We start from the raw sequence: 11755 nt of genomic DNA on the forward strand, positions 1-11755 counted from the left end.
TTCAAAAGAATCTGGCAAATTCCTGTTAAAATAATCGAAAATAGTTTGAACGTTTCGACGGCAGAGGGCAGTGAACGATTGTCAATGCCTGACGTCGGCCGATTACATATCTTTAGTAGAATCGCTATCTCGTGACATAAACCCTCGTGTTAGCGGGCGGAAGGAAATCGGAGCGTGGAATATAGGTTAGCGTGTGCTTTTTTTACACACTGATTAAGTTTTAACCATTTGATTTTGTAATTTTTATACAAATTGTCGAACGCTAATGTAAATTTACACCGTTGCAATTATGGCGGTACGTGTGCAGTTCGAAAATAATAACGAAGTCGGAGTATTTTCCAAGTTAACTAACGCTTATTGCCTCGTAGCAATTGGCGGTTCCGAGAATTTTTACAGGTAATGATAGGTCTGAGTAAGTAATATCGTTTTAACTTTCAGCATTTCGCTGTGTTAGTAAAACTTGTATCGAGATTACGTATAATGATGCAATAATTTCATGAGCGGCCTGTCGATTTCATAACCTATAACGTACGTTGACGCGAAACGCGATATAAATATTTACGATTAATAAAACAGATATTGACAATTACAGTGTATTCGAGGCAGAGTTAGCCGAAACCATTCCTGTAGTTCACGCATCGGTTGCAGGATGCCGGATAATAGGTCGATTATGTGTTGGTAAGCGTTAATCGCGTGAAAATTATAACCCTTCGAGTTTCCTATTAATCGAAACGAATGATCAACTAAATTTAAATAGGAAACAAAAATGGTCTGTTAGTTCCGAATACCACCACCGATACAGAATTGCAACACATACGAAATTCGTTGCCAGATAACGTGAAAGTACAAAGAATCGAAGAAAGACTGTCCGCGTTGGGTAACGTTATCGCGTGTAACGATTACGTGGCTTTGGTTCATCCTGATCTTGACAGGGCATGTATCTGTTCCGAATGTCTTTAACTTTCGCTTTCCCATCATACTAACGTTACGTTTTATAGGAAACGGAAGAAATTTTAGCCGATACATTGAACGTCGAAGTGTTCAGACAAACCGTGGCAAGTAACGTTCTAGTAGGCTCGTATTCGGTATTATCGAATCAAGGTGGCTTAGTACACCCAAAAACATCTATACAGGACCAAGATGAACTGTCATCTTTATTACAAGTACCGCTTGCTGTAAGATAATTTCATACGTACAAAAAACGATGAATTTTTACGTATCTTATTGAGCATATAAATATCATATAGGCAGGCACGGTAAATAGAGGTAGCGACGTTATAGCTGCAGGAATGGTTGTAAACGATTGGGTGTCTTTCTGTGGCATGGATACAACATCGACGGAACTTTCGGTTATTGAAAGTGTTTTCAAACTTAACGAAGCTGCCCCAGCTGCTATTACCTCTACAATGCGTGCATCTCTTATAGAAAGGTAAAGTATCTTCTAATTTAGGATAAAACCGTTGACCAAAACTGACCAAACCGTTTTCGTTTCTTTCAGTATGTCTTAAATAATAATAAACTCTCTGAGAGAGATTTTTAAAAGAAAAAAAGAAAAAAGAGGGAAGGAGAAGTAATAGATTGTACCGTGTACATGTACATAAATTCAATATTTATGTTAACGCAATTGCACAAAGCGACGAGGTGCTTTAACGATACGTCTGTAGCGAGCACACATTTTCATGATTCCAATATATAGAATAACCGAAAACTGTAACGAAATATTCTGTACTAAAATTTATATGAAATACATCTTTAAGTTCCGTCTTTCAGTCGCCAATGTTATATATGAAAATATCGTGCTTACCTCGAACAATGTTCATAAAGGAAAAAATAAAATTCTTAACCGTGAAATCTAAAAGTTACGTTTGCCGTCAAAGGTTAGAACATACAAATTTTTTAATTCTGTTGAAATTTTTTTTAATATATGGATTTATAAATATAACTGCATATAAAACGGAAATATTCTATTGAAATATATTTTAATTGTTAATATTCTCTTTGAATACAAACATATCTCGTGTTAAAAATGTAAATCATTTCGATTCTGACCCTAACTGTTTTGCATAGTAAACGAACTATCGTAAATAACATTGTGCGGACCAGCCTGCTAATTAAATTTATTACAAATAAAAAAGGGGCAGCCTGGATTTTATTAATTTTGATCAACAAGACTAGAGTAATGGTAATTGTTCAGCGTTTAACAACTCGGAAGCAGCAGCAGAATCTGCACACATAACTAATGTAATTCCTGCTTGATAGGATGCAGGAATACGAACGTGAGTTGCGCCGTTAGTTATATTATTTACTTGTCGCCTCTGAGACATTGCTTCGCGTACCATATTTACAACTTGCCCTATTAAAATAAAATATATTAAAGTAATAGTAATTATTTCAACATACTAACTGTACTTTGATAACGAATAATTAAATATACCGAGCACGTTGAGCTTTCGCCATTTCTGATCCATAGTAGCGAGCGGTGTTAGGTCTGTATTAGGATTCCAATGAGCTAAAACATCCGCTCTTCGTACTAACAAAATACTGGGACTTACAAGTTGGTGCCAAACATACTAAAATAAATTGAAGTTTGTATTGTTTTAATTACTGATTAACTATCGTTTTAACCAACCTGTTCAGGTAGACATTCTAACGGATTCGTTAAATATATCCCTGCTTGCCCTACACCAAATATCATTTGATGATGCCATGCATCAGGAATATCGCATCCTTCTCCACAATGTTGTAAATTCAACGTCGCTATGGGCGCAGCACCTAAAAAAATACATAAAGAACAATACGTTAAAACATCAACGTTTTTTTCGTTTTCCTGTTTTTCTAAATCGCTTACCTCTCGATATCCAATAATGTAACCAATGAGACAAAGAAACTTTCCTTTCCGGATAAAATGCAAAAAATTTCGTTATGACTGTACCATTTGTACTCGAAGCGATACCGCGAGCCAGATCTTTGTGTGTCGATCCCGCCACCGATCGACTATATAAATATCGCAATAATGGCGTACCTGGTTCTCTCTGTCTAGTGTTTACACTTTTTACTAACGTTTCCAATGAAAACGATACGTTTAAAGCCAACTATGAAATTCCATTAGTTAGTTAAAGTCTTGAAACTGCATTGAAACTGTGTTTAATAGTACAACATACTAAAGCATTTATCGCAGAAGTAGCACCACACGCAGAAGTTCCAATTTGTGTTACTTGTTTCACTGTAGCTTCTTGTTCACTCCACAACATAACTTTTTCGACTGGTAAAAGACCATCTAATCTTTCGTTAGATAATTCATTTTCCTATAAATATAAAAATTCATGGAAATTATCACAATGCACCGTATAATCTTATAGGATTTTATAATGATTTATATTAACTAGATTCGAGTCACCGCTCTGATTAAATGCAGCTTGTTTATTGAGCATTAATTTTTTTGCCATCATTCGATGGTAAAGAGTCGAACTGAGATTCACTCTTCTAGAGTTCAAATTAGAATTTTCTGAAACAGAAGCCGTTGAAGATTCGGTCCAAAGTTCTGAATCTGAATCTCTATTGTCACCAGGTGAAATAAGATCTCCGCTTGTATTATGATATCCGTAGGATTCTCGTAAAGGGCATCCTGTATTACGATGCTTGCCAATAGTTTCCCATTTTCCTGTATATTCGTAGTTATAGATAGTGTTATTAAACATACGACGTTTTTTATAACATACAATAGCAGTAACAATATACCGGTAGTACTACTCGTGCTTGGCATCCACGACGAAGGATAACTTGGTTTTATACTCGATTCCGGCGCAAGTTGGCTACTACAACACTGCTGAGGTCCTGTATTATTCACATTTTGTACACTCTGCTTAGGATTTTGTGAAGTAGTTGCAATTCCTTGTCTAGACACAACTTTACCGCTACTTAAGTCATTTAATACTGGATCTGGATCTATGTTATCTAGAGCTATATTCTGTATGTCTTCGTTTATAGAGGCCAAATCGCTATCTCCTGTATCCTGTATCAAAGACATTTTAGGTAGAAACTAACTTTATACATTGACTATACCTGTTCGGTACCTGTTCGCAAGAAGGTCCAGGATCAAAATCCATTTCTAAAAAGTCCATTTCTGGACTCGATCTACCGCTATGATATTGTCCTTCCTCTTCCTGTTCTTCTGCTTGTCTCTGATTTACTTCTTCCTTTTGAGCTAAATGAACTATGTCATCGTTTCCTTTGTAAGTATAAATACAGTAATCTTCTCCGTCTGACATGTCACCTTCGTTTCCAGAACTTGAATCCCTCCTTTCGTTTTGTTCTCTCTGTATACTCTAGTTTAAAAAATTAGAATTACTTTATCCTACATTAATAATATATTTTAATACTAATTCCATGTCTTACTTTTTGTAAACCGCTTGGTCCTGCTACTTCTCTGTTACCATTAATATTAGGTCTTAAGAAACAACATGTTCCTTGACTTGTGGAGCCTATACTACCACCAATATTATTCAGTATACACTTAGATCCATAGGATTTTGATGCCCAGGCACCATCCATTTCAGGACTTGAATCTGAACTACATGACACTTTTGATGGACATTTCTCAATTCCAGATATATAATCTACATTATTTTTCATATCAATATCGTCGTTTGGTTTAGTTCCTGATAAATTTGTTTGTACCGGAGAAGAAGCAGACGTTGAATTATTTAAATGAAGAACAGAATTTGACATAGCGCCAGCATTATAAGAACAAGCGTGATTCGTATGCGTATTGTTGATTTGATTGGAAGATAAATTTAGGTGCATCTGAGGCTTAGGCAAATTTAAAGCGCCTGTATTTATTATAGTCTTATGCTTCAATTGACTCGTAACAGTACTGTTCACAGTTTGAGGCTTGATGTTATTGGTATTCAAGAACATGGAAGGTACACCCATGTTCAACATGCCATCATTTCTATCTTGGTCCATAGTATTCGTGAAATTACAAGCGCCAGCTTGGTGAGATTTTGTACCATTAGCAAATGCAACCGAAGTCTTAGAAGACAAATGATTCTTGGCACTATTCTCGTCTAATTTATTATTTAACTTAAGCTGATTTCCGCACACCTTGCTCTCAAGCTGTAAAACCTTAGATGATTTGGTTGTTTGATCAATCGATTGATTACCATTTTTCTTTAAATTTCCTTCTATTCTTGCTTCAGTTTTGTTTTGGTTATTGCTTGTACCTTCTTCAGAATTCATATTATCTTTACTATACGATTGGTAAGTTATCTATTAAAAAATGAATAAGAATAATTTTTATCTCTTTTTAATTCAAGTTGTCTATACACTAGATCATTATAAGATTAATTGAAAACGAGAAGAGTTGTGTTAAATAGATGAAGCATAACCATCACATTCAACTGTGTTTCACAGAAATGTGATAACATGTATTTTACCTCTCAACTAGTTTTCAACAGATACACTATTCTACAGATCTCATTAGTTTATATTTAATAAAGCTTATATTGTAAAGAATTAAACGTGTCAGTCTTTGATTAATGAAATTATAAAAAAATAAAGTACTTGTTTGCTTATACGTGCGCTGTTATGTCAAGCGGAAACCTCACTAACATTTTCTCCCGTATTAGTTCCGGAAGTCAGCTGATTGTTAGAAACAAGTGTACAACGTACACGGAACTTCGTTATTTTTCCGACAAACTATTCAATCGTTCGTAACAACAAATTAGTAGCACACATCATTTCTATTAACACCAACACAAACAATTCGAAGAGAAGATTCTTTCGACTTTTCTTGGTATCAATGAGATTAATAAGTTCTTTCAGTATTTACAAAATATCAATGCACAAGTTGCATGCAGAAATGCGTTTATGATTTGTCTGAAAGGAAACGTTATCTAGAAAGTCTCTTTTAAATCAGAAAGCATTGTAATACACATATGTAATATATATGTGCGTTGTGTGCGCGTGTATATATATGTGTATATATATGTAGTGTATAAACGATCTAGTCTTATAGTTCAAGGAAAATATCAACCAATCGTGAAGAGACATACATTGACTTGTGTAATTTAATAGTAAAGAAGAAAAAATATTTCACGTCATATGTATATTGAATATTTGAACATTGTAGAGATTTGAATCATGTTTTACGATTAAAATTGTCAAAATGTATTGTGGTTTTTGTCGTTACAAATACATACATAATACATTTGCAATACATTATCTGTTAGTTTAGATAATGTCAAAGAATCATGTGCGAAACGTCTAACATTAGTAATCCCTAGGATCACGTTGTTTTGTTTTGATTCGGAATCTTCAATTTTTCTTACATTAGTCTTGAAGGTTGTTTAAATCTCCATTTTTTAATTCAGAATAAGTGAAATTATATTGCTTACTTCAAACAAATCAATTCTGCGACCTATTATATAGATATATTAATACACGTTTTATTGTACGTGAACGAGTAAAAGTTTATTGAATTTTCGTATATATTGAGTATTAGCTCGATCAATGAAACGTTGTTTATAATGAATGTTGTACGAATTAATTCAAGAAATGTGATTTTTGTTCTTCTGGCGATTTTATCGACTACTGTGAAACAGGCTCACATGGGTTATGGTAAATTTCATTAAAATTTCAATCATTTTAAAAATAATTTTCCAATAAATTAATATTTTTCATATAATAAATATATTTCAGACAGCGTGACGAATTATGCAATGAAAGAGGCAAATGTAAACTCTACACCAGCATACAATAGTAAAAAGGTATATAGTAGTAATACATAAATTAATACAGTAGAAAGACAATATACCCAATAATTCTAACATGTGCAGGAAGAAATTGCAAAATCGTGTCCAAGTGGTATAGCATGTTCAGAATTAAGCGGAGAATGTTTAAAGTGTAATTTAAATCCTAATTGCGTGTATGGAGCTATGTTAATTGCTAATTGTTCTGTTTTGGAACACATTGATTGTATTGTAAGTAAGATAACAATACATAATGTCTTTTTATTTAAAGTGTATTTAATACTAATGAATATAATAAAATTTTAGGGCGAACAGTTCTTCCAAAGAAAATACATATGCCGCTATTGTTATCAAACAGAGTATTGGGAACATGAATGTCATCAAAAAAATTCTTGTAGTTCTGTAGCTTCTCCTCGACAGTATTATAGAACAAACTGTACAGTAAATAGTGACATATTATGTTTAGGAAGGCGTAAATTCATGAAAAATTTGTTATGCAATTGGACTGTAGGTTACCGTTGGTCTACTGCTCTAATTTTAAGTATCACTTTAGGTGGTTTTGGAGCAGATCGGTATGTTTCCAGTGTAAAATATGAAATATTTGTTAAAAATTACATTTCATCTATTTCAATATAAATTACAGGTTTTATTTGGGTCATTGGCAAGAGGGAATTGGTAAATTGTTCACTTTCGGAGGATTGGGAGTATGGACTCTGATCGATGTAATACTTATTTCAATGAGATATTTAGGTCCAGCGGATGGATCATTGTACATTTAGAATCTATTGTGCAGAGATAAATTGAGAGTCAAGTGTGAATTCTATTAATTAATTATATATTTAGTATTTTATGAGAAGCAAGCATTTTATTATTCTTAAAAGAACTGAATTGTAATGTGATATGTATATAAAATGTTCAATAATTTTTTCTTATAATGTAATTTTTTTATTAGTCATTAATGTACTATCCAATACATACAATGAAGCATTAATTCCTTGTACCTAGTTTCGTCTTATAATTCAAAGCTTAATTTATATGATTTAAATTATCTTCTGTTTATGTTCCCTCGTTACAGTGCTTTCAATTAGCGCTGTCTAGGAATGGTAATATGCATGAAATTAGATGGGAGTGCATCTCTAATTAACTTACGAGAACATATTTAAAATTAGACGTAACGCTTAAAGTCTACGGGGACATGGTTTTTCGGTAATTATTCCTCAGTGGCATGCGCGGTCGGCCCGCAGGAGGAATATATACGATAATGAGAATGCAAAATCGTTAATTACTCACTTTCTGAGCATAGCCTATGAACTTTTATGATTAAAGAATGGTCACCACTGCATTATTTACATGGTTCGATCATAAAAGTTCATAAATAAAGTTTGGGTAATGGGTAATTAATTATTTTGTGTCAGCATTGCGATACGTACATGAGCCGCCTATGTCAATTCTACTGCGCATGCAAAGTGCAATATTTCGGCACTTTGACGACGTAGTATGGTTCCTGAGGCATATAGAAACAAATTTCTATTAGGGTTTGATGCGTTTTGATGCCTATTAAAGCCAGAAAATCAATTTTTGTAGAATTAGGTCCAGAACGGTACAGGTGGCGCCATCTAGCGGCGAGCGGTGGAACTACGAAAAACTAAAATTTCGATTTTCTCCGAAATTAGGCAATTTTACGTATTTCTGAGGGTCAGAAATTGTTCTGTGGCCTCTCTACAACCTATATATTGCCACAAGAGCCTTCTCAGAGCGCTAGAAAAGAAAATAAAAAAATAGGTCAAAACATGGGCTAAAAAATTGGCGTCCATCTAGCGGTGAAAGTTGGAACTACAAAAATATAAAAATGCGATTTTCTCGTAAATTAGCGAACTTTGAGTGCTTCTGAGGCTCAGAAAGTGTTATGTGATCGCATTAGAAGCAAAATAACGCAATAAAAGTTTCCTGAAAGCTTTAATAAAGAAAATAAAAAAAATGTCATTTTATGGAGAAAATTTGTGGCGCCATCTAGCGGTGAAACTGCGAACTAAACTGAAAAAACCGTATGACCCAACACGCCTTAAGGGGTCGAATAAAAATTGATTTTGTGGGCATAATAGGCAAAAAAATGAATAACTTATTCAACAAAAATCGTTTTAAAATGTCTAAAGAAGCATGCTACGTCGTCAATGTTGCGAAATATTACTTTTTATATTTTTCCTTAACGCGTATTGGGGCATACGTTTTTTCAGTTTAGTTCGCAGTTTCGCCGCTAGATGGCGCCACAAATTTTCTCCATAAAATGTCATTTTTTTTTATTTTCTTTATTAAAGCTTTCAGGAAACTTTTATTGCGTTATTTTGCTTCTAATGCGATCACATAACACTTTCTGAGCCTCAGAAGCACTCAAAGTTCGCTAATTTACGAGAAAATCGCATTTTTATATTTTTGTAGTTCCAACTTTCACCGCTAGATGGACGCCAATTTTTTAGCCCATGTTTTGACCTATTTTTTTATTTTCTTTTCTAGCGCTCTGAGAAGGCTCTTGTGGCAATATATAGGTTCTAGAGAGGCCACAGAACAATTTCTGACCCTCAGAAATACGTAAAATTGCCTAATTTCGGAGAAAATCGAAATTTTAGTTTTTCGTAGTTCCACCGCTCGCCGCTAGATGGCGCCACCTGTACCGTTTTGGACCTAATTCGACAAAAATTGATTTTCTGGCTTTATTAGGCATCAAAACGCATCAAACCCTAATAGAAATTTGTTTCTAAATGCCTCAGGAATCATACTACGTCGTCAAAGTGCCGAAATATTCATTTTTTTATTTTCCATTTATGCGTGTTCGGACTCTTATTTTTTAGGTTTAGTTCACCCGTTTCGCCGCTAGATGGACTCCAATTTTTTAGTCCATAAACTGAATGTGCATATGTTATTGTATGCGATAGAGACTTGTTCCCCTTGACTGCCATTTTACCAAGGGAAGCCGGATTTGGTCTGGAATGTATATATGTAATAAGAATCGATTAAAATAGACGAATATAATTGTATTTGATATGGTCATTTTACATTTTTGAACTAAAAAAGTTGCAGTATGTAAAAGGATTATTGTGTCAAAGTATCTACGTTACATAACCTCAATCTTAGACATTCGAATAAACAAGGAATTAAAGCTGTATTAAAAATGGATCGAATGGCAGATGTGCGGGATATATTAGACATCGAAGTACCCACAACTAGTGAGCTTACAAAGGAATCTATTATAGGCAGTGATAAGAAAAATCGAAAAAAATATGAATACAATAGGTCAAAGAGGCCTGAAGGTATGCACCGGGAAGTCTTTGCATTATTATGCAAGGATAATAACGATGTACCACCTTTATTCCCAACGGACACTGCGAAGGGATACAAACAAGTTAGAGCCAAACTTGGTATGAAAAAGGTTAGACCATGGAAGTGGACACCATTTACTAATCCTGCAAGAACAGACGGTGCAGTTTTTCATCATTGGAGACGAGTCGCAGATGCTGGAAAGGAATATCCTTTTGCCAAATTCAACAAAAAAGTTCCTATTCCAACGTACACTAATGCAGAATATGTTCAACATTTGGTTACAAATGGTTGGACAAGAGCAGAAACAGATCATCTCTTTGATTTGTGTAGGAGATTCGACTTAAGGTTTATTATAATTAAAGATAGATGGGATTGTACGAAATTTCCGGCAAGATCGGTAGAGGATTTGAAAGAGAGGCAAGTAACTGTTTCAAGTTTTCATATTTACTTCTATTTTTAATTAATTATGTGTACATAAATATGTTTAGGTATTACCAAGTATGCGCTGCTTTAACAAAAGCAAAATCTCACTCTGATAAGGTTTATATATTTGATGCAGAACATGAGAAGCGTAGGAAAGAGCAGCTAAAAAAGTTGTTCGAGAGAACACCGGAACAAGTAGAGGAGGAACAAATGTTATTAGCTGAATCGAGAAAAATTGAACAAAGAAAGAGGGAAAGGGATAGAAAAACACAAGATTTACAAAAATTAATAACAGCTGCTGATCATCAAGCAGATCCAAGAAAGAACGAAAGAAAACCTACGAAAAAGAGCGGCGCTGCTGCACGAAATAGACCTAATAAGGCAGATACATCTCATGTAAATAGTTGATCTGTATTTTTCATTCCGCGTATTACTTTACTGGTATCGAACTCTTACTCGAAGGTACGCAAACATATTAATGTTCATAATAACTTTCAGACAGTGGAATCTGCTGGAATTAAGTTTCCTGATTTCAAGAATAGCGGTGTTTCGCTCCGCTCTCAAAGAATAAAGTTGCCAAGTAGTCTAGGACAAAAGAAAATGAAGGGTATCGAACAAATGCTCAACGAATTACGATTAGGTATCTACAATTTGCGGAGTTTATGCTCTAGCCTGTTTCTTCTTTAATCGATATTATTACTCGTATTTTATTTGCAGAGTTAAATCCACCACCTACCGAACAAATATGTCAGCAGTTTAATGATTTAAGAAGCGATATCGTTTTACATTACGAACTTCGAAGCGCATTATCAACGTGTGACTACGAATTACAGTCGTTAAGGCATCAATATGAAGCTTTAGCTCCTGGAAAAGTAAGTACTGCTTTAACGAGTTAACTTTTAATAACTTTTTCATTTTTAAATAATACGTGAAATTTTTCAGACATTAACGATACCACCTGCACTGTTACCGAAAACAGAACCTGAAGTTAAAGCGGATATAATAGACGTAGTTGGTTCACCCAGTATGCCAACAATTACTCATTAATGTTTTAAATAAATTAGATCGATAAGGATTGTAAATAATTTCCTAAGTTTCGAAACATGATACATCGGATACGCTTATTTGATTCTCTGTACAATTTTTTTACCTTCAACTAGACGTTCATTAAAAAATAATTTAACATTGATGGTTGTTGTCATCGTTAACCATTCCAGAATCGTGTTTTTTTTTTTTTTTATTTTTATTAATGTTGCGAAGAAGGTTTC

General features: G+C 34.1%; 3 protein-coding genes across 6 annotated transcripts; 2 read left to right on the forward strand and 1 right to left on the reverse strand.

Moving 5' to 3' along the window:
* Positions 1–114: 114 nt before the first annotated feature.
* Positions 115–7740, forward strand: LOC100879721 (eukaryotic translation initiation factor 6). Of its 3 annotated transcripts, none has more exons than XM_012296307.2 (6): positions 115–396; positions 593–678; positions 758–933; positions 999–1175; positions 1248–1429; positions 6700–6766. In XM_012296307.2, exons 1-6 carry the CDS (start codon positions 290–292, stop codon positions 6758–6760), a joined length of 789 nt encoding a protein of 262 aa, XP_012151697.1. In that variant the 5' UTR covers positions 115–289; the 3' UTR covers positions 6761–6766. The 3 variants fall into 3 exon arrangements, with proteins under 3 accessions (XP_012151697.1, XP_003707998.1, XP_003707907.1); XM_003707950.3 differs by lacking the exon at positions 6700–6766 and adding an exon at positions 1499–1769 and having other exon boundaries at positions 117–396; XM_003707859.3 differs by lacking the exons at positions 115–396; positions 593–678; positions 758–933; positions 999–1175; positions 1248–1429 and adding exons at positions 6043–6618; positions 6837–6980; positions 7056–7321; positions 7393–7740 and having other exon boundaries at positions 6700–6767.
* On the reverse strand, positions 1950–5836 carry LOC100878358 (uncharacterized). 2 transcript variants are annotated; one of them, XM_012296310.2, is made up of 10 exons: positions 5563–5836; positions 4396–5268; positions 4074–4325; positions 3739–4012; positions 3384–3661; positions 3162–3305; positions 2849–3092; positions 2630–2772; positions 2435–2570; positions 1950–2353 (listed from the first exon to the last, which is right to left on the reverse strand). In XM_012296310.2, the coding sequence occupies exons 2-10, from the start codon at positions 5236–5238 to the stop codon at positions 2172–2174; spliced, it is 2496 nt and encodes an 831-aa protein (XP_012151700.1). In that variant the 5' UTR covers positions 5239–5268; positions 5563–5836; the 3' UTR covers positions 1950–2171. The 2 variants fall into 2 exon arrangements, with proteins under 2 accessions (XP_012151700.1, XP_003707906.1); XM_003707858.3 differs by having other exon boundaries at positions 5436–5836.
* Positions 7741–9600: 1860 nt separating the features above from the next.
* On the forward strand, positions 9601–11676 carry DMAP1 (DNA methyltransferase 1 associated protein 1). Its single transcript, XM_012296311.2, has 5 exons — positions 9601–10481; positions 10553–10883; positions 10986–11127; positions 11205–11359; positions 11430–11676. The coding sequence occupies exons 1-5, from the start codon at positions 9916–9918 to the stop codon at positions 11532–11534; spliced, it is 1299 nt and encodes a 432-aa protein (XP_012151701.1). The 5' UTR covers positions 9601–9915; the 3' UTR covers positions 11535–11676.
* Positions 11677–11755: the final 79 nt, after the last annotated feature.

Source organism: Megachile rotundata, chromosome 9, assembly GCF_050947335.1.
Source record: "Megachile rotundata isolate GNS110a chromosome 9, iyMegRotu1, whole genome shotgun sequence".
Taxonomy (NCBI): domain Eukaryota; kingdom Metazoa; phylum Arthropoda; class Insecta; order Hymenoptera; family Megachilidae; genus Megachile; species Megachile rotundata.

What these genes read in the sequence shown, in the direction of transcription:
- LOC100879721 (XM_012296307.2), top strand. Translation starts at nt 290, where the DNA reads ATGGCGGTACGTGTGCAGTTCGAAAATAATAACGAAGTCGGAGTATTT. An exon ending in TATTACAAGTACCGCTTGCT is followed by an intron (nt 1,176 to 1,247) that starts GTAAGATAATTT and finishes AATATCATATAG; the next exon opens with GCAGGCACGGTAAATAGAGG. An exon ending in CGTGCATCTCTTATAGAAAG is followed by an intron (nt 1,430 to 6,699) that starts GTAAAGTATCTT and finishes AATATATTTCAG; the next exon opens with ACAGCGTGACGAATTATGCA.
- LOC100878358 (XM_012296310.2), bottom strand. Translation starts at nt 5,238, where the DNA reads ATGAATTCTGAAGAAGGTACAAGCAATAACCAAAACAAAACTGAAGCA. An exon ending in GACCAAGCGGTTTACAAAAA is followed by an intron (nt 4,326 to 4,395) that starts GTAAGACATGGA and finishes TTTTTAAACTAG; the next exon opens with AGTATACAGAGAGAACAAAA. An exon ending in TAGAATGTCTACCTGAACAG is followed by an intron (nt 2,571 to 2,629) that starts GTTGGTTAAAAC and finishes AATTTATTTTAG; the next exon opens with TATGTTTGGCACCAACTTGT.
- DMAP1 (XM_012296311.2), top strand. Translation starts at nt 9,916, where the DNA reads ATGGATCGAATGGCAGATGTGCGGGATATATTAGACATCGAAGTACCC. An exon ending in GTAGAGGATTTGAAAGAGAG is followed by an intron (nt 10,482 to 10,552) that starts GCAAGTAACTGT and finishes AAATATGTTTAG; the next exon opens with GTATTACCAAGTATGCGCTG. An exon ending in GCTCAACGAATTACGATTAG is followed by an intron (nt 11,128 to 11,204) that starts GTATCTACAATT and finishes TTTTATTTGCAG; the next exon opens with AGTTAAATCCACCACCTACC.